Source organism: Corvus cornix, chromosome 1 (assembly GCF_000738735.6).
Source record: "Corvus cornix cornix isolate S_Up_H32 chromosome 1, ASM73873v5, whole genome shotgun sequence".
Taxonomy (NCBI): Eukaryota; Metazoa; Chordata; class Aves; order Passeriformes; family Corvidae; genus Corvus; species Corvus cornix.
Genome location: NC_046332.1, coordinates 96,137,841 through 96,159,778, shown reverse-complemented (window position 1 = coordinate 96,159,778; position 21,938 = coordinate 96,137,841). Strand labels below are relative to the sequence as shown.

At 34.6% G+C, this 21,938-nt stretch overlaps 1 protein-coding gene across 2 annotated transcripts in view; it reads left to right on the top strand.

Annotated features, from left to right (window-relative positions):
- Window positions 1–21,938, top strand: part of NLGN4X (neuroligin 4 X-linked) — a 171,739-nt gene that overhangs the window by 86,694 nt on the left and 63,107 nt on the right. The window contains exons 4-5 of one of the 2 annotated variants that reach the window (XM_010394351.4): window positions 9,724–9,783; window positions 13,210–13,362. In XM_010394351.4, coding sequence (XP_010392653.1) covers window positions 9,724–9,783; window positions 13,210–13,362 — 213 coding nt within the window. The remainder of the gene's footprint in view (window positions 1–9,723; window positions 9,784–13,209; window positions 13,363–21,938) is intronic. The other variant, XM_010394352.4, reaches the window with a different exon arrangement.

Here is a 21,938-nt window from a genome sequence, read left to right as displayed (position 1 = left end):
AAGTAGTCACCCTTTAGTTATAGGTAGTATTAGGTCAACATTACTGAATTCTTGTGCAAATTCTACTTGTCTAGAATAACTAGAATGTAGTTGCATCTAGGCTTGGGAATTTTGATTATTTATTAATGCTGAATTATGTCTTCTAATTTAGAAGTCGTATACATTATTGGCAACTTAACTGTAGTATACTCATCATGCCAACAAACTTTTGCCACTCAGTAGCTAATTGCACTCAACCTGTGTCTTAACTCACTGACTTGACACTGACTAGTTGTGGATACAAATATCATGCTAGCAAGAATTTCTCTTGCTTCTTTCCAGTCCTGTGAGATATTTTTCTCTCTCACAAAGATATTAGTAGAGTTGTATAAACTATGAACACCTGCAACCTTGCAAATCTTTGTTTATAGTACAGTAGAAAAATATTTTGACAATGGATGTTTTAGGATTTTAGCCAATCACCCCAAGGGGTGGCTGATCCTTTGACCAATTAGACTATGAAGAAAAAAGTCTATAAAAGAGTTGTAAAATAATTAAATAAATCAGTCTTGCTGCACAATTCCTGCCTGCTGGATCTCTCTTCTCCTCCCTACCACTGCGGGATACTGTGATAACTAGTCACTGACTTGACAGTGCGGTATTAATATACTCTGAACAAACTGCGGTGGGATTTATATATCCTACAAGTATACGGCCATGCTCCTCTGGCTTCTTATGCACCTGCTCACTGGCAGAGTATGGGAGGCTGAGAAGTCCTTGACTTAGGGTAAGCATTACTCAGTAACAACTAAAACATCAACATTATTCTCATACTAAATTCAAAATACTGCACTGTACCAGTTACTATGAAGAAAATTAATTATATCCCAGCTGAAACCAGGACACAGCTTTACTACATTCACACTTTACCAAGTTCATCACTTCAGCAGAGAAATATCAGCTATTTGCGGTCACTGCTATGCTTTCACACTGTCAGTGCTTCAACTGATGTCTGCACAGAAAAAATGTGCTTCTTTCTGAATTAATTTAACTATATGATAGTTTTATGGTTTTAATTAGTCTTTCATTATTGAATCAGTAAGCATTGCAGGCTTAGTCCAGTTCTCCATCAAATAAAGCAGATTCTGTTACATTGGAAGCGCAAGAAACACTCCTCTTATCTGTTGGAGGTCACTGAAAGGATAGGCTTCACCATGCCCTCTTTCTTTAGAGCCATTATGGACCGTTTCGTCAAAGCAATGTATTGTATTTAGAAGACTGTAAATTCTAGTTATGGTGTAACTTGCATGACAAAAACCCTTATAAAAATTATTAGTTAATTTATGTGGCTACCTCATTTCTATTTTAGTTATGACACCTCTAAAATAATAATAATTTTACTAATAAATAAAAACAATATGTTAGATATTAATTCAATTGTTTTAAAAATTATTATTCTTGGTAATTTTTATTCAAAGCAATTTTAGGGGGTAAAAAGTGTGCCAAAACAGATTAACACAGCATGAAATATAAAAGGTACCCTTTTTATAAATTCTTTTCCAGGATGTGTTGTAGTTGCTAGATTTATTTTAGCAGGCTGTATCTTCCTGAGAGCTCAGCGGGGACACTTAGGGCAGTGCAATCCTGGTTGCCCTCCTGTAGTCCACTTCAGACGGCCCCGCGATCTTGCTCCAGCAGCTATCAACTAGTGATGGCAAAGGAGGCGAGAAGGGTCTCCCAAAGGGGTTTGAGAGGACTTTAATCACATCTCGTCCCCACAATCTCCAGAGGCAGAGAGACCTCATGATACCGTTGCGAAGGGGCTTTCTCAGGGGCTCAGGGGCGGACCCTGGGCGGGGTTGGGCTACAGGAACCAATAGGCAGAGCCCTAGGGAGTGGCCAAGGCTAAGGGCAGGGGAGAGCAGGAGGGGGAACATGGCGTCACAAAAGCAGTGAGCTAACAGATTACTACAAGGATGAATAAATACAATCAATCTCAGGAAATGCAAATATTTTCAGAAAAAGAAATAACTTTTAGGTGTGTTTCTTTCAGTAGCCATAATGTGTACAGTATAAGTGTCAGTGTTTATCTTTGTCATAGACCTATTTTTAACAATCTTAAAATACATGGTTCACTTTCCAAAAATGAAATATATAGGAAAACTTTGAAGTATATAGGAAAATTTTGAAATATAGTGAAGACTTTGACAAAAGGGAAAGAAACATGATTTTCCCAGTTACTAAAAGATTTTTCTTTTATATCTTACACAGAATAAGATCTAGTATCTGTTAGCTGCTGAACAGAGAGTAGTGTAATCAGCATGTAGGCCGGCCAAAACTTCATGTAACGACATCTCTCCAGAGTAATAACTGTTGCTGCTATTTTGGTCCTAACTAGTGATAAGTGTTGCTGCTATTTTGGTCCTAACTAGTGATTAAAAACCCATATTATCTATAGAGACAGTCTAAAGATTTTCCCTACCACAGAATCTGTGGGATATTATAATTTCTTCATTGAGTTGAATTCATTGAGTTGATTCTATATCAGCACACTGAGTTGGACTAAACTTATAAGGAAAGGAACTCCCATATGAATCCCAGATCTAATAACTCTTATTAAATCATAGTGAATAATTGTATTCATAAATCCCTACTTCTGAGAAGAGCTTGTAGTCTTTTGTAGAGCTATATAGGACCCTATAGTCACTCTGTGTGACAATTCATATAGTCCATTGCCCTGTATTAACTTCTTGAAAAATCTCATTTAAAGCATGGGAAACTGAGTGATGGACTGATTTAATGCATTTGTTCTTGTCCAGGAAAACATCTTGTGGGAAGCACATAATTTAGGTCATGGACTACTCGTCATACACAGGATTCAGTGTACTACCATTTGTAAAATATCATCTGTCTTTCATTGCACATGGAACAGTTAATGCCCGGAAAGATTCAAGCAATTTTTTTATGAAATAAAAAAGGTTTATGTAATCATGTAATTGAAAGCTATAGGCAACATAGAGTACAGAGTTAAGGTAATATAACAATTCCATATTTTTTATGCAACCCCTTTTTCAACCTCAGAATTTTCCTGTTTCAATAGATTTTTGTATTGGTTCTCTGAAACTATTTGAAAAAGCTTGTGAAACAGCATTTTCTTTTTGATTTAATCATCGCTAATGCATGGAACACAAAACTATAGGGATTTCAGCTGATCTTCCTTACAGTCCATCCACTTACGAATATTACACAAAATTGTCCTTTAATTCTGTTTTCTTGAAAAGAAACATTTCCTGGATATACAACAACATCTATGTGTTTCCTCTGGAATCCCAGCAATTTTGTGTGTGTGCTGCAGCTGGAGTGATTAAGAACATGAATTCAATTACGTTGCATGTGCCTTAGTCAAATGCTGCTGCTTTACAGAGCTAGTACTTGCAACCCAAATGGTTTTGGTTTGTTGTTATTAATGGCATTAGAATAATGGCTACTTTAATCGTGTGTCTTCTGCTATTCAGTGATAATATAGGAATTAAAACAAAACGAAACACATTTCATTCAGGCAAATTTAAGCAAATTTCTGAGCTTTCATTGCATTTCACATTGAGAACTACCTAGAACGGTAGGAATGTAAGTCTTCAGGTTAATAAGGAAAGAGACAGAAGGCATCTAATTTATGGCTAAGGACTGCATTGAAATCATTAAATATGGCTGTTTGCTAGAGTTATGCACATTATTGATGTATTATAATTTAACATGATTTTGGGAAGGGAGTGCCAGAAAATAAAACTGGTTTCTATCTGGAAGCCGATTAGCTGTACAGAGCTTTTTCATGTGCATTTATGTGTACATATTTGCGTATATGTATACACCCACATGTTGCCATTATTCAGTAAAGAGTTAAGAAATAATAGTTATTTAAATCTAGTCAATATGAATATATTTTTCTTTCTTTGATTAAATGAAAAGACTTCCAAACAACAGGTATATAGATATATTGCCTGCCTTTCTGATCTTTCCTAACATAGGGGATCCACAGTCAACTTCTAAGTAAATTTAACAAGCTGAAATTCTCAACAATCATTTTCCTCCACTCTATTTGAAGCGTCAAATGCCTCATTTGATCTTTCTTCAGCTGCCAAATTAGAACTTCTTGTTACAATTATAAAGGTAGCTGGAGAGCCTTGGCCATAGGCATGAGCCAGGTACAGTCTTGTGACAGCCAAATTGTCCCACTGATGGACCCCTTCTTTTGGACATGACTCAAGTCTTGCACACTAAGTGAGACTCAAAGTGAAGTTATCCCACCAATTTTAGGAGAAATGTAGAAAGGAAATTCTGCTTTCCTAATGCTCTCTTGAGACTGTAATGAACTGTTGACTTGATCTGATTGTAAAATTATAATAGTTTTCCTGGGGTTGGAAAACAAGAGCTTTAGGGTTCTATTAAAATGGCTCTATAAATAAGATATATCACTGAGAGAATGACTGTTAAATCCTGTATTAATCTGGTTTGAGATGGAAATTTCCAGAAGGTTAAGCATGTGCCATGTGAAACTGGGAGGTCATACAACTAATAATGTGCTGTGTGATTTCTGAAAACGGAGCCCTTTTCCAAAATTAAATGGGGTCAAAAGGTATACTGTGTGACAGATGGAGCAATTGCATATAAAGTGCAAAGAAATGGCATCAGCTTAAGCAGTTGTGGATGATTTTTTTGCTGCCATTAGAGGCTTCAGAGTGAATACCTAATACACAAGCCTGGGAAACTGCATGCCTGGGACCTGCCTATATTACATATATGTGATTCATATTATCAGAATGGAGGAAGATGTAGCAAAAATTGCAAATACAGCTGGGACAACTTACAAAACTACAAAATCTGTTTGTGAATGAGATTTTTATTCATTATGCAAAGGAAATGTGATCCAGAGGACATGCTTACAGGAGGGTGACTTCTTCATTTGTTATAGATTTATACATGGCATTGAGAACAAATCAGGGAATACAAGGTGACTGTACATCCATAGATAAATGAAATCAGCTACTTTTTAATAGTTTATTAACACATTGATCAGTATTTCAAAATTAAAACCTTTTAGAGATTGCTGAATTAATGTTTACAACTGCATTGCTTACAGGGCTCCTTAGAGAGGAAAAAAAGTAACTTACATGAAACACTTCTTCGTTTTGACCATATTGGCTGGTGCTGTTTTCAAAGTGGCTCATATACGCTTGTGTTAGTCTGTATCTGTACTACCCATATGTATATAAATATATATATTTGTATGTGAAAAAGAAGCAGTTCTGGCAGACAAAAATCCTTCACAAAAGACGTTTGACAAAGTTCAGTAAAATACATTGCACCATGCTCTTTTCATTCAGCAATGAATGGAATTGTAGGACAAGTGAAAAGAGGTCACCTGGCCTTTAATATATGCGTTACGAAGACACATATTTTTCTAGTAGTTGTTATTAACAGTAAGATGTTTTTCTAAAACATGAACTTTTATACAAAGGTATTCTTCAGTAGAGCTATGCTATCTACAGCATATTTAAGATATGTAATTAAATAGTTCCTAGCCTTTCCTAGCCTGTGGAAAAAAAAGTTCTCATCCTATTTACATTTTGAAATATTTTTCTTTGTTACTTTTCAGTATCATGAAAAGTGAAACACAAACTTTACAAACCAAGAACTCAAATCAAACACTAGGTTGGTCAATAGAGAGACTAAGGCAATTCAGTCTTTAATTCACTAGATCACCCCTCCCATATGCCCTGCTTCCTTCTCTACTGCTGGATCCTGGGTTGCTATTGAAATTTACCATCCATGTTTCATGTGGGATGAATGAGTAAACAGTTCTTAGACTGCAGAAGAGACAAATCCTATAACACAGTGATAATGTTTACTTGGTGTATGGGAACTGAAGGCTAAAATTGATGCTCCTGTGATATGGGATAAGGAGAATATGAGATATGGGGAAAAAATTGTCCCAACCCTGAACATTCACAAAAGAAGCCCCAAAGCAGAGGGAAGTGTTGATCTGTGGGACAATCAGCTGTTACAGGCAGGGAATTCTTCTGAGCAATGGGAGTTTCTGAGTCATAATTCCGTTCAATCTCCTAGATTAATACAAACTTAAACTAGCCTTAGAGGCATAGGGATCTTTTTTGTCTTATGACAGGGATTACCATATTTTTTTGGAAGTTTAAGGACAAATGAATTGACATTTTTAATAAAAATACACAATATGGTTGGAAAATTCAAATTTTTGCTCTCTGCATGAGATAATAGGTTTCTGGAAGCTTATATTTTTGAAAGATTCATGTAATTTTTCTAAGCAATACTCCTGAGTATTTTAAATGGTTTTGGAGCTACTGAAATAATTCCAACAATAACATGTCTGTTCTCCTCAGACAATTTCACACTGACAGTATTACCCGCATGGCTTGTATCAGCAGCAGTGTGGCCAGCAGGACCAGGGCAGTGATGGTCCCCTTGTACTTGGCACTGTTGAGGCTGCACCTCCAATCCTGTGTTCACTTCTGGGCCCCTCACTGCAAGGAGAACATTGAGGCACTGGAGTTACTGAAGGACAGCAGAGGTTGTGAAGCATCTGGCCACAAGTCTGATGAGGAGCAAATGAGGGAGCTGGGCTTGTTTAACTTGAAGGCTATGAAGCCCAGGACATTTTATCACACTGTACAACTACCTGAAAGAAGTTTGTAGCCAGGTGGGGATTGGTCTCTTTTTCCAAGTAACAAGGGATAGGGTGAGAGGAAATGGCCTCAAGTTCCACCAGCAGGGATTTAAATTGGATATTAGAAAAAACTCATGAAAAGGATGGTCAGGCATTAGAACAGTCGGTCCAGGGAAGTTGTTGAGCCACCATCCCTGGAGGTATTTAAAAGGTGTAGATGTGGCACTTAGGGGCACAGTTGGACTTGATGATCTTTTTCAGCCTTAATGATTACATTATCTTGTGTCTGGTACACATAGTACGAAAAAAATCCAATGCGATAGGAACAAAGAAACCTGGTTTGAGAACTCATTGATGTAATCCATTTTATCAGATCTTAAAATGAATATAAAATCCTCTCAAACCCAAGAACTTATGCATAAAAGTGTATTCCAATTGCCAATAGACAAATGATTGTTTCACAACATGTAGGAGAAAGAGCATTCCCACTCACATTGTAATTAAATACATACTAAGTTATAGTAATTTCTTCTGAAAATGGATTACAACATGATATTTTAAATATTTAAGGAACATAAAAAAGAAATAAGGGATGTTTCAAATATTACAGATAACCTTTCGTCACATACCTTGTTAGGTGATATTTGTGTATCATCACATCTAGTAGCATGGTGTGAGCACATTTTCTAAATTCTCATTACATTTGTGTTGTTTTTTCAGAAGTACACTGAACCACAGTCACATTGGGAGACATTAAAGAGAAAATCCTTGCAATATGTTATTGACGTGTATTGAAGATTTTGGGAGGAGATAATACCCAAACTAAAATGTTTTGGGACACAACTACTCCTTTCCCTCAAAAATACTTGAAATAGGGATTACAGTCCTAACAATTGCACACAGTTTTTGTCTACAGGTACTGTATATATGGGCTCACACTGATTTTGATTTTTTTAATTCATAGCAATAATAAATATGTGGTAGTTGACTTTATATTTGCCAGATGATTATCATATTTTTTATCAACCAATTAAAAGACTACCTTCCTGGAGGAACTAGTATTGAGATTTGTTATGTGCATTCAAACTTGTGTCTATATGTATTCATTGCCTATAAATAATTATTTCTCATAAATATTTTACATGAATCAAAAATAGTTAAAGGGCAATGTATAGGGGGAGTACTTAGTTTATTTAAATACAAAAATAACTTTATTTGGATATCACCTGAGAAAGTATTCAACCTTCATTTGGATATAACTAATTTGAAACAATATTTCATAAAAGAAAAAGACATGGATAGTGACTGAGATTATGAGCCTATATCTATTACCTCTGAAAGAAATTAGAGTTTAGAGAACATCTATATTTCATTGACAGAGATATTTTACCTAGTTAATTATGTACGGGATATATATATTGAATCCACTGGTGTACTGCATAAACAATACCTTTTGTACAACAACATGGGAGATGAAGACTTTATGTGGAGATGGAGTATCACTCATTGCTTTGCACACTGTGACTCACTAATCATCATCACTGCTTACGTAGTGGCACTGTTTCCAGAAAATGCCTGTAGAAAATCCATATCCAGAAGACAAATAAACTAGTACAATGATCCCCAAACCATATATATAAAAAATCTTAAGTACTTTAGTAATAATAAAGACATTCTGTCTTAAAATCAGGGACAAAGATTTAATTGAACCCTTGGATTTTGAGGGTTATAAATATAATTAAAGATTAGAATTTAAATAGCAGAATAAAAGGAGCTAATCACATTTTAGTTAAATATGATGTATCTGTGACAAATTTAGACTTCATACATAAACAAGTTAAAGTATACTGTTCTTTTTCAGCATGTCTTGAAAAGGCACTTCAAAATAAAGACAATTCAAGAAAATAGTCATTAGACCATTTTATTTCTTTAGTAGCTATATTAATTTCTAAGCTATATCATAAATTGAGTTTCCTATTCGTGTTTCACTCCTTATCAAATAACTGTTTACATTACAGAGGGCTACCTGCTGCAGGAGTAAGCACAGTATAATAGAATGCTGGGTGCAAGGATAGCCTGGTGTCTTTTTATATTTTTAGTCAGAAAACAGAGGTATTGCCCAAGGATGGGGACAGTGAAAACCGTGTTTATTTCCTCTTGCTACCATAAGCATAGGCTATGACATGTATGAGCAGAAGTGTTTATGTGTGTGTGCCTATGTGTGTGTGTGTGCATGTTTACTCCTCAAAAGTATTTTAAGAAAGCATATTGAACACAAATTAAAATAGATTCTTTACTAATAAATGCATGTTCTTTATCATGGTAAGTAAGTGGCTTCAGTTAATTTCTACATTTCTCTAAAGAGCATGAAATGTGGTATATTTTGAACGAAGGCTGGTTTTGGACCAATTTCTTGTCTGAGATTGACTCAATTCTGTTTCACTTTTGTTTTGTTTTGATTATCTTTTTGCTTATATGGGAAGCAAGATTAAGTTTTAAGGAGGTCTTTATGGTCTGTCTTAGTCCAGTCAAGTTGTGTAAAACTCAAATGATAATTTTATTTGCATTAGTTCCATCAAAAATTCAGATTTTGGCTGATTCTTAATAAATTCTAATGAGGATGAATAAAATGTTAAGTCATTGAAGAAAGTAACTGAAGGCATTATTTCTTCAACGTTACAGAACAAAATTTTAAAAAATTGCATTTCTTATGTAAAAACATAATTTGGTGATTTTTTAGTATACTTTTTTGGTTTATATTATTCTTTTTTAATAGCACATTAATTTGGTTTTTTTGCAGAAATCACTTTTAACTAAAGTACTGCATTGTCACAGAATATGATACATTTTTTCAAATATTTTCAATTTGTTCTTCTTGACATTTTATGTTTATGTGCAGTTTGCATCTTTTTTGTTTTTCAATTTCAAATGTAACAGATTTTGACATTTTTGTTACATTTTTTGTACTAGTGGTTTTTTATTTTTGAGAACCTGCTGGTTTTGAATTCTCTTTTTTCCCTTTATTCTCCTCCTCAATATGAACCCAGGAGCCAACACAAAGAAAAGCGCAGATGATATAACCAGTAATGATCGTGGTGAAGATGAAGGTATTTTTTGTTTTTTCAAAGCCTGACCCTGATGCATGAACATAAACTTTTCAATTTTTGTTATAATAATAATGATTATTGTTATTGTTATTGCTGTTATTTCAACATGATTTTTAGTCCCTTATTTGCAGAAGCTCACATCAGTGTGCTTCTTTATTTTCTTCTTTAGAATTTACTTTGATTGTTTTTCTTTTTAAAATCTAAATTAGCATATAGATGAATGCAGTTCCTCCGTGACATAGGTGTAAAGTTTATTCCTAAATATGTGTGAAGTGAGTAACATAAATGTTATTTGAAACCACATATTTTTTCCCCTCTATTCTTTCTTAGGTTGAGAAAATGGAATTTAAAAACATGCATGTGCTCTTTTTCCTCCTACACATTTTGTAAATTCACTTGTTTGAAATTCATTAAAAACCTCACATATATATCCTTCCTTTTCACACATATATCCTTTCACTTCCACTGTTTCCCCAGTGCACATGCTGTACATTGATGCAGTGGAATTGTGCTTTGTCTTTTCTATTTTTATTTACTTATTTTCTTTCTCACAGGATGTGGTTTATTTCAGGACACAAAAATAAAGGAAGCTGTTGATGTTCCTTTATATTTTTTTTTCCTGTAATCAGCTAGCCTCTGAGACACATTCATTCTGACTCTGACCACATTCCCACTGAAATCAGTAACAATCATTTTCATTGACTTCTTTCAAAGCTGGATTGGGTTTCCTGAAAGGAAATGCTAGAAGTTCACAGTGAAGTACCCCAAAAAAGTTTCAGATGGAAACACATTTTTTTTTCCTTGCCTTGAAACAACAAATCTATTTAGGATGCACCAAAATAGAAAGAAGTCATGAAATCTTCCTCTATTCTCACCCTTCTTTTTCATTAGTTACATTTTCACTTTATTTGACTTCATGTATTTATCAAATTAGGAAAAAAATATTTTCAAATTAAATGAGAAGATAACAGCCCTGGGTAGTTTATTGGTCTAGCTTCAAAGCAATATGTTTATTAATCCTCTCATGCTTGGCTGATCCGAAGTGTTATTCCATGTCTTTTTTCCTGTTTTCTCCTATCTGACATAATTTCAAATAACTTTGAAACATACGTCCTCTCTGTTTCCCTTCGAAACTTACACACTGCAGTGAGGATACTATCACCTCTTTTCCTGGGAGTTCAGGTCTATTGTAGCCACTCTGTCTATATATAAAATACCATAATAAAATACCATCCTATTTCTGTGTGACATATGCTTTTTTCAAATAATGGTATTATCATTTCTATACCAAATTCTGAAGTTAAAGCAAAGGACAAATAGCAAGCAAAACCAAAATCACTTTTAAAATAAAGATAAATATTAGATTATGAATACGTTATTATTCAGCCTTTTTTAAAATTTATAAAATGTTAGGATTTCATTATTAACAAGGGTATCCACTTTAGATCTAAGCACATAAATCATTGAGCTAATTTCCTTTATGTTGAAGATAGTTACTTTCCCACTGAAGGGGAAGGGGAAACCTTCTATTGACTTCAGCAGTGAAAGATTCAACCCTGAGGTAGAGCTGGGTGATAAGAAAAGATTAAATACAAAAAAATCTTGCCATGAGACTTTGGGGAGAGAAGGAAAAGGTAATTCAGCAACACAAATAATTCTGTTATTCAATTTCTTCTGCTTTCAGTTTTTTTGAGGGCTTAGCTGTGCATTCAGAAAAGAAGCACTTTTATGTACTTTGCTGAAAATGCTGATAATAAAAAAACAAACCAATAGATCCACTAGAATGCACCTCATTGCTTTAAATGATCTGTTTAATTGCTGTACTACTCTTATAATCACAACAATTAAAAAGATCTTATCACACAAACTTTTGTTCTGCTGCTATAGTACAACATTTAAAATACAACATGTAAGTATGTATCCTTTCATGTAAAGGAGGCAGATTCAATGATAAGCTGTAAACTCTGACAAGTAGACAGGTGTAATTTGCAGCCTGGACATTCCTGAACTCAGCTGGAAATTTATGATATTTGAGGTAGTGTATACACATGAGTAAAGCAAAAGTGAGACATAGGAATATGACAGTCAAAATTAACCTTTAAGTATGCTCTAATTAGTTCCACATATATAGAACATTAAGTATCTGGTACCTCATTGCTGATCAACTTTTTGTGTTTCAAAGTATTTCCTAATAAGCCTGAGGGGAGGGAAGAGGTTTGGAAGGCTTTCAAACCCAGATCCCTCCTATTTAGCTCTTTCAGCTTTTTCTTTGCCTGCCTCCCTTCTCCACTCTTCAATATATGCCTATCCAAAAGATTTTTTTTTAAACCTAGTTGAATAATCAGAGACTCTGGTTTTCCTTATATGTTGTGCTATATACATGAAAGAAGTGCTGATTCCATGAAGATACACTGAATTATTTGTAAAAGATTCCTATGTCTAATGGCAGCTTGCCCTCTACTTTATCAAGAAGCTTAGCCCCTCTTCCCCCTGTTTTTTAGAGAACAGAAGTTCTAGATTTAGGTATGCTGAACCATCTCTGGCATCAGGAGACTAACTTTTTTGATTAATCTGGTCCTAAATATACCCCAATCATTGATTAGCATATCTTTATAACTCACTATGAAATATGGAATATCAATTTAATTTAACTTTCTTTTAGAATTTTTTATTTTTTTCAATTTAATTTAACTTTCTTTTAGAAATAAATACCCAGCTGTTTACCTTTTTAAAAGTAGTCAGGAATTTTCTGTATATACAAAAGATCAGCGATACCATTAACTCAAGGCTGTTCTTTGAGGCTTAGCTGCTACCATGACTAGGAAAAGTGCAACACAAAAGACATAGTTTGATTTAAACACAAAAAAATCTGGGCCATGAATTCACATAAATCCTCGCTGTTTGTTAACTCCTAGGCTGTTTAAAAGAAGGAATGTTTTCTTCTACCAGAACAGTTAGATTTTCTGATATTATCTCTTACTGACCTATATGGAATATTGTTTTAATAATTATGTCCCATGAGAAATGCGAAAGTATAGATCATTGCTATAATTTTATTATTAGATGCACACATATTTCTAAATTGGTATATATTTGAATCAGAGTATTCTCAAAAACCCAAGATTTTTTATAATCTGATTTTTTAGGATTTAAGATATTTCTATTAAAATTCAATTTCTTGAAATACAGAATGCATTTCAAGCGTTCTGAGACCATTTTAGAGGAAACAGTATTTGAAATTTCAAATTATAAATATTAGGCTTGTAGGATGATCCTGAACTGTGTAACCTAGCTGGTTAAAGTGGTGGTGATATTGAAAACATAGGAAATAATGAAGACTATTTTTAGCATTGCTAAAAATTTCTAATGTCATTTTCCTTATGTTTTTATTACTTTATTGTGTTTTCCTTACTTGAATTTTTTCAGACATTCATGATCAGAACAGCAAGAAACCTGTTATGGTCTACATCCATGGGGGATCTTACATGGAGGGTACTGGAAATATGATTGATGGCAGCATTCTCGCAAGTTATGGAAATGTCATTGTTGTCACTATCAATTACAGACTGGGGGTTTTAGGTAAGTGACTCTTTTCTTCATTGAAATATTTACACAGAAATATTTGATTGCTGAATTTTTCCGTTGATTGATCATAGATATTTGTCTCAGTTTTGATTTTAAAACAGAACAATCTCAATGATGGATTTTGAATTCTGTCCATTTTTTATGGAAACTGGGCTAAACTACATATTTTTGACGGCTGCCTTCACCTTGGAGAGAAATGACTGGAAATGTCTAATGTTTTGAGTACTCATATCTTTTTTTTTAAATAATTTCTACTCTATGTTAAAAAAAAAAAATAGAAGAAAGTTAAGAATGAGTCCTCACAATTTGAAAACAGCTGGTAACGGCAAGAAGAAGGAAAATGTTACTATTTATCTGTGTTTATTATTTTTTTGTGCAAACTGGTTTTTAGAGATACATACAAAAAATAAAAGGCCATATACACTGATGGAATTTGCAGGTAATAGGCAATTGAGAGTCTTCAAGGAGTACAGTGACATTATCTTCAAAAATATAAGGAGCTCCATAATAATGAATTATAAAACTGATGGAAATCAATATTTCTGTCTTTAAAACTGAAAAAAGAGCTGCATCTTTATAAATGACATTATAAAGATACCTGTGTTACCATTAGACTGAATAATGAAATAACCTTAGATCCATGACAACAGATCAAAAATCTTTGCTGCCTTCTCTGTGATTCCAGTTCCTGGCTGTTAGCGTGTACCAAACTTTCATCCAAAATAAGGTTAATTTATTTATTGAAGTTCTGCTTTTCCATAGAAAAACAAAATTTTATAAATTTGCAGATAATGGCAGACATTGGCAATATTTGTTACCTTAATGAAAAAGCTTATAGTTTGTATAGAATAGCATACAGACTGCTCAAATGGTCATATTTCTGGCATTTTAAATACATAAGGTAAGGTACAATAATTTTGTTTGTGTGTCTTTTTACAAGGGTTTTTGATCTTTTTTTCTTAATAACAAAGCTGATCTATATTCATGGCGTGTACTATTTTGGAACACAGAAGACTTCTTTTGCTGAGCTACCTGTTCCTGCACTTCAACAACTTTATAGTTCATCAGAGTACTGAATTGTCCCTGATTTTGAGTCTTCTTTAAATACAAAAGACCATTTTTTCCATTATGCAAACAGATTTAAATGTAAAGCCAGAAATATAAAAAGATATCTTCATATATTTATGTGTGCAGTCTTGGTACTCAGAAACACCCAAACAAAAAAAAAGAGACAAAAAAGGAAGAACTCAAGACACAAGAAAATGAATTGTTGTTTTTTTTGTTGTCAAGCAATGTGTATACCCAGAAACTTGGTAGTAGTTATTTATCTGTAAAAAAGGTTATTCAATGGATCTCTTTAAGCGGTTTTCTCTTGATTTCTAAAAACTAGCATTGTTGAAGGATACAGATGAGTGTAAACCACTATAAGTGGTTTAAAATGTTTCATTGTCCCTCTGTATTTTATAAATCTAAAGGGAAAGTGCAATATTTGCATTGGTGAACTCCTATTTTATGTATTTACATTGAAAAAAAACAAAATAGAAGAAAGAGTCAGAATGCTATTTTTTTTTAATTGTGGCATTCAGGAAAAATGGCACAATACAGAGACATTTATATGAGAAACAGAAAAGTAATAATTGCCAGGATTTTAAATGGATTAGGAAAAATACAATGTTATATTTGATATTAAATATTGCTTTCTCAACAGTGGCAAATGTAACTTTTGAGACTCTAGGGAATTTATTCTTTATTACAAGTTTATGTTTGAATTGGAAAAAGAGAAGATACTCAGAAAATGTGTACACACTTAAAAATCAGAGGAATTGAGTTTTATGAACATATTTATGTTTTTTCTTCCGGGGTGAAATGTAAATGTGATCATTGAGAACTCATTAGGTTCTCCCTGGACATTGGAAGATATTAGGCACATTCTATGTATTTTTGACTTGCTTCATAAGTAAAAAGAATGAAAAAAAGCAAACACAAATTTCTTCAGAGAAACAACCATGTGGAAAACAAACATGACTATTCATAAGAGTAAAAAAAAGTAGTGTCATTATTATGACATACAGTTTGAAAATTGACAATATTTGTATCCATTTCTTCTAGTCTGGGTTATTGAAGGTCATATTTCTGTAAATCTGGTGTGTTTCAATGGCATTTGATTTGTAAGTGCATGCACAAAGTCACATACAAAGCTGTTGTTAATGACAACATTAACAATGAGATGTGTAAATCTATCACTATTATCTCACCCTGTAATGAAGGACTATACATCAAATTGATCACAGTGCTGAATTGCTGGAAATGGTAAAGTCCTTTGGAAAATTCACTTGGATGGACATGAATACTGGGTCTTATAATCTCCATAAATGTTAATACTGTTCTTGAGGCACATAAAATTATTTTTCTTTCCATCTATAGTGCGTCATTATTAGCAGTAGATAGAAAATTAGGAGGGCCTAGATAGTCACTGGACAATCTTAGACATACAAATCATAGAAAAATAGAATGGTTTGGGTTGAAAAGGACCTTCCAAGACCATCCAGTCCAACCCTGATGCCATGGGAAGGGACATCTATTACATCAGGTTGCTCAAATCTCCATCCAACCTGACCTTGAACACTTCCAACGATGGGGCATCCACAATTTCTCTAGGCAACCTGTTCCAGTGCCTCCCCCCCCATACTAAAAAATTTCTTTTGCCCCCCTGTCTGTTACCATAGGCCTGGTTAAAAGTTTCTCCATCTTTCATATAAGCAACCTTTGTATATTGAAAGGCCCCAATAAAGTTTCCTAGGAGCATTTTCTTCTCCAGGTTGAACTGTCCCAGTTCAGCTTTTCTGACCATTTTTGTGGCCCTCCTTTGGACCTACTTTAACAGGTCCATGGCTTTCTTGTGCTGGAGACCCCAGAGCTGGATGCAGCACTCCAGGTGGGGTCTTACAAGACCACAGTAGACTAGGGACAGAATCACGTCCTCCAACCTGGCCACATTGCTTTTGATGCAGCCCAGGATGTGATTAGCTTTCTGGGCTGCAAGCGCATATTGCTGTCTCTTGTCCAATATTTTCATCCGCTATTATCCCCAAGCCCTCTCATTCATCCCTGGTCTGTAAAATACTGGATTTTTTCCAGTGCAGGTACAGGACCTTGCACTTGGCCTTGTTGATCTTCTTGAGGTTCCCACTGGTCCACTTTCCAAGCCTTTCGAAGTCCTCCTGCATGGCATCCCTTCCTTCTAGCATATCAAGTGCAATTCTCATCTTTGTGATGTCCACACACTTCCTGATGGTGCACTTAATCCCACTATCTATGTCCTTAATGAAGGTATTAAATAGTGTTGGTCCCAGTAATAACCTTAAGGGACACCACTGGTTGTTGGTTTCCACTTGGATATTTAGCCGTTGACTGCAACTTTTGAGTACAGGGCCATTCAGCCAGTTCCATATCCATCTAACAGTCCATCCATCAAACTCATATTTTTTCAATTTATTGTCAAAAATGTTATGGGGGATCTGATCAAATTTCTTAAAAACATCTAGGCAGATAACATCATTTGGTCTTCGCTTGCCACTGATGGAGTCACATTATTTTACGTGGCCTCTTATTATTGTAGATTAGCCAGACATGATTTGCCCTTGGTGAAGCCATGATGCTGTCTATAGTTCCATTTCTGTCTTGCATATGCTTCAGTGTAACTTCCATGAGGATCAGTTCTGTGATCTTATTGGACACGGAGGGCAACCTGACTGGTCAGTACTTCCCAGGGTCCTCCTAATTACGGTTTTTAAAGCAGATGTGATATCCCTCAGTCACAGGCCTTCCTCTGATTACCTGGATTTTCAAATATGGTGGAAATGGGCTTAGTGTCTACATTTGTTATTTTCCCTCAAGAACCTGGGATGTATTTTATTGGGTCCTATGGACTTCTGTATGCTCATGTTCCTCAGATGGTCTGAAAACTGATCTACTACAATGGTGGGAACTTAATTCCCCCAATCTCTGCCTGGAGGTTTGGGGGATTTGACAGATGTAGGAAGAGACATTACCAGTGAAAACTGACGAGCAAAAAAATTTCTAGTACCTCGATCTTCTCCATGGCATTTTTCACTAGTTCTTTTGTCTTATTTATTGTGGGAAGTACATCTTCCTTTTCTGAGCAACACATCTGTAAAAGTCCTCCTAGTCAGTCTTCATATTCCTTGCCAAATTCAGCTCCAACGGTGCCTTAGCTTTTCTGATCCCATCCCTACATATCTGGATAGCATCTTTATCTTCTTCCTAGGACATATGTCCCTGATTCCATTGCTCCAAAGTATGGCTACAATTGAGAAACAGGAAATTCTGGTGTAAAGTTAATGAAAAGACAGACATCTGCGTCAGAAAACCCCTTATTTTAATGTAGCTGTAACATCATGACATTCAGGGTTATAAAACATTTAAACTGAATGATAGGGCCAAAGGGCTTCATCTGTATCTTTTCTCCTTTCATCTGGCTAAAATATGTCTTTAGATTGTACACTGATCAATATTTATCTGTAACTAAAATACTCCCTGTCTTAGAGGACTGCAGAGATGTTCTGGGAATAATTTCCTCATCTCGCTCTTTCTCTCTCAGTAGCACCATGACAAAATAGCAGACAGATGGGCCCAGGACTTTCCAACTTCTAATTATCTCTCTCTTTCCTTTGAATTCTAGAACTTCCTGTAATTTCTAGATCCCCAAGAATGCATGCAGCGATAATATGGGTTGTTATTTAGAAGGCCATATTTTCCCTTTGAGCATAAATATCCATTTATCGAAATGCATTCAATGGATAAGATCCTTTTGGGGCAAAACAATAAAAATATTTACATTTTCCTACTACTATTGTAGTGGGCACTGTTTGAGAAGTGGAGTGCTGTTGTCCTGTGTTTAATTACTTGTGTACTTCAAGGCTTGTGAGGATCCTGGCTCTGCCCAGCTAGGAAACTGCTGTTTTTACTCATACCTCACCACAGTGATGACTGAAGATGCTACTGGAGCTAGAGAAGATTGCTAAATTGTCCCAGTGTGAGGCAGTGCTCCTGTATATTGAAAATTTCAATACTGTAAAACACAGAAGACCCACCCCACACCATATGCTTTGAGCATTGTGTAGGATGACAGTACTTTTCTGTTATACATTTGAGTTTTTCAAAATCTGAGTTTAATTTTCAAAATTCCAAAGCTATTTACAGAGTTATTTAACAGAAATAGTAGAAATTCATCAGAGCAGGAGGGAAAGTAGATATCCTAATTAAAATTATGTTCTAGTATTACAAAAAATTGAATGGTTTGAATGACCTGACTAAGTCAATCCAGATACTGCTCAATTCCTCTTTATTATCTACCTTCTTAGTCTTTGTGGATATGCTTTTAGAAGTAGCAACATCTTTCAAATACAGCTATAAGCACTCTTTTAGTGCTTTTTTCAGTATTATGTTGGCAGGAAAAATACAAAGGAGGGATTTATGTTTAGTATTGTTTTACAGAGACATGAATCAGCAGTCTCCTGGTGAGATTTCAATATGCTGAATCTCTGTTTAGATTGTGTAACAGCAAAAAGTAAATCTGACAACCCACCCTCCCAAAAAAAAAAAAAAAAAAACAAACCAAAACCAAAACAAAACCTCAAAACAATAAAATCAAAGCCCTATAATATTTTTCTATGCAGTTAAATTTAATCACGGTGTTACACATTTTGAAGAGAAGCTTAAGCAATCTTCAAAAAAGTTACCATATTCAAAGAGGAATGTTCTTGTGTGAGCTATTAAAGAAAAAAACAGAGATGATTTCTAGAAATATGAATCAGGCATTTGGAAGCCAGAATCTTATTTCAGAAAAATGGGAAATGCAAAACCTGAGATGAATTCTAGAAATACGAATGAGGTATTTTGGAAGGCAGAGCTAAATGAAACATCTACTGCAGTAAAATGAGACACGCTAAGAGTTCAGAATGGTAAAATTGACTTAGCATTTCTGAGACCCCTTGCAATTTAACATTTTCTTCCTTTTAGAATTCCAAATCATGCAGATAAGAATAGACTGTCTCTCATCTATCTGTCTTTTTCACAATAAGCATCCCATTTAAGTACTCTCTCTGAAAAGGCTGGACTCCCTTTTAGTAGAAATTATATCCACATGCAATTATGGTCTCTATAAGTAATCATATTAGGCAGTGGAATATAAATCAATTTTACAAGGAAGCTCCATAAATCTTTAAGTTATGAGAATTTTAGCTTGTTTTATTTCATTGACTAACTGTTGTGCAAGTTAAAACACTAAAAAAGTGCATGTTGTGAATGAGCTGCTTAGGATTTGACTCTTATAAGTCCCAACTGAGCTACATTCTTTTCTGTTCTATTCTATTCTATTCTATTCTATCCTGTTCAGCAGTAATCAAATCAAGCAAGCAGTATATGACCTGATGGGCCAGATTCTTGTGTACAAGACTCTATAAGATGTTGAACTTTATCTTCAACAGTGTCATTGTTGAACAGAATTACTCTGTATTTTAAATTTTGATATGCAGATATCTGTTCCCTTTGTGCCTCTGGACAGCTCTTCTCTACCTCCAGTGTGTATGATTCCACTAGTACAAGAAACTTAAAGGTGGTCTCCTGGTAGAAAAGGCCAGAGGTAATACAACACGGGAATGACCCAGGAGCTGGAGTGGGTTAAGTAAATAAATTTCATGCTTACACAGAAAGGAGGTTTATTTAGACTCATTAAGCTTATTGTGACTGTTTCCATTGCTGAAGCCAATACAAACTTCACTACATTGCCTCACGCTTCGTGACATTGCCTCACTTATGCTTCATGCAGATTTCCTGTCCAGTTTGGTCCCTGGTATTCTCAGTTGGCTAATAATTGTGTCAGCTAATGTCAGTTTTCATAGCTGATTTTCTAGTTTGGTGTAACTCCTAAATTCCCAGAATGACACCTGTTAATCCCACTGCTATCAACATATTTTTGTAGACATTGCAATTTGATCTTTAATTCTTTTTTTGTTTGTTTTTCGTAAACCTTATGTTTTTCTCATATTTTAAATCTATTATTACAGTCACAAAAATTGTATTTGTGCAAATGCAGCTCATAAGGTCTGTCCATATACCACTGGGTTGAGACTATTCCAATTCAAATATCAGAAGCAACAAATACTTAAGTTACAGTGTCATAAGAAGCTATGTGTACACTCATAGAGTTTCTAAAATTACGTATATTGATTGTTTAAATGTAATTGTTAAAAGTGGAATTTAGCAAGAAACTTTTGACAGAAAGTTCCATTTACCTACATGCAACAAAATCCACTTTCTCCAGAACTGATGGATTGACCCAGTTGACTAAGCTAGTAGGGAATGGTCTTATAAAATAATTTTTATCATAGCCTATATAGTAAAACAGAACAAAAAACCAAAAAAAGCTACAAGAAAATGTAAAAGGACCTTTTAGGCCTGATCTGTGAGCCAGTTATTCACCAATCCATGATGTGTTTATCCAGCTGTGTGCTGGACATTTTATCCAGAAATATACTGTGAGAGAAATACTTTTTAATACTATTATGAAGATTCTGACTGAATAAAAGAAATTCATGTTAAGTCTACCATTTTGTAGAAGTTAATATTTTACACAGAAATTAGAATTAAAGAAAAAGAAGTAAAGTGTAATTTAACATAACCACCCCTTGGAAATGAGCCTCTTAACATAATCAGAATGGCAAAAGTGTGTGTGTAAGGTAAATGTCATTATGTTACTCACAAGGAGACAGGGGAGCATCTTGCCGTAGTTAAAAGAGTTAAAAGTCGCATGATTGCACCAGCTCTTGGAAGGATAGCACAGAACAAATGTATTTTTTCCTGAATTATTTCATACTTCCCATGTAATTCCTTTCAATTACAGCCTGGCAGACAATGAAGGATCAAAATATGTTTGCTGCTTTACAATACCTATTCACACAGTATATGAATATACAGTATAGAGAGCTAAAGACATGCTTCCAGTGTGGTTTTGGAGTTTCCATTTTTGAACAGACAGACTTTTTTTTTGCTTTAATAGGTTCAAAAACCTCTGTAAAGTATCTTAGAATATTGAATGAATAAAGCTTTTCTGGTGATGGATGTTAAGTGCATCTGTCAATAGATATCTGTAGGTAAAGGTTACCAGCTAAGAAAGGCCATCCATTTTCATCTTTTCACTTCTGCTTTCTAATTGAAAGTTATGATTTCCATTTAGGAAACCAAAATAATGTGTTCTTTTGGCTTTCACTAGTGCCAAGTCTCTTGCGATAGCACTTGTTCATTTAAAGCTTACATTAAGAGAATGCATAGCAGTACAGGATGTAATAAAATTACTGTTGAAAAACTGAGAAGGAAAAAATATTTTAAGAATTTTCCATTTTTCTCCTCCCCATTTTTCACACCATCTGTGGATTGTATTATGTATGTTTCCTAAAATAAAGTATCCCCACTTTGGGGTCTGGGAAAAGGTAAAATAAATAGTTATACTTCAGAAGAATTTAAGAGAAAGGAATAAAACCAGAAGGTAC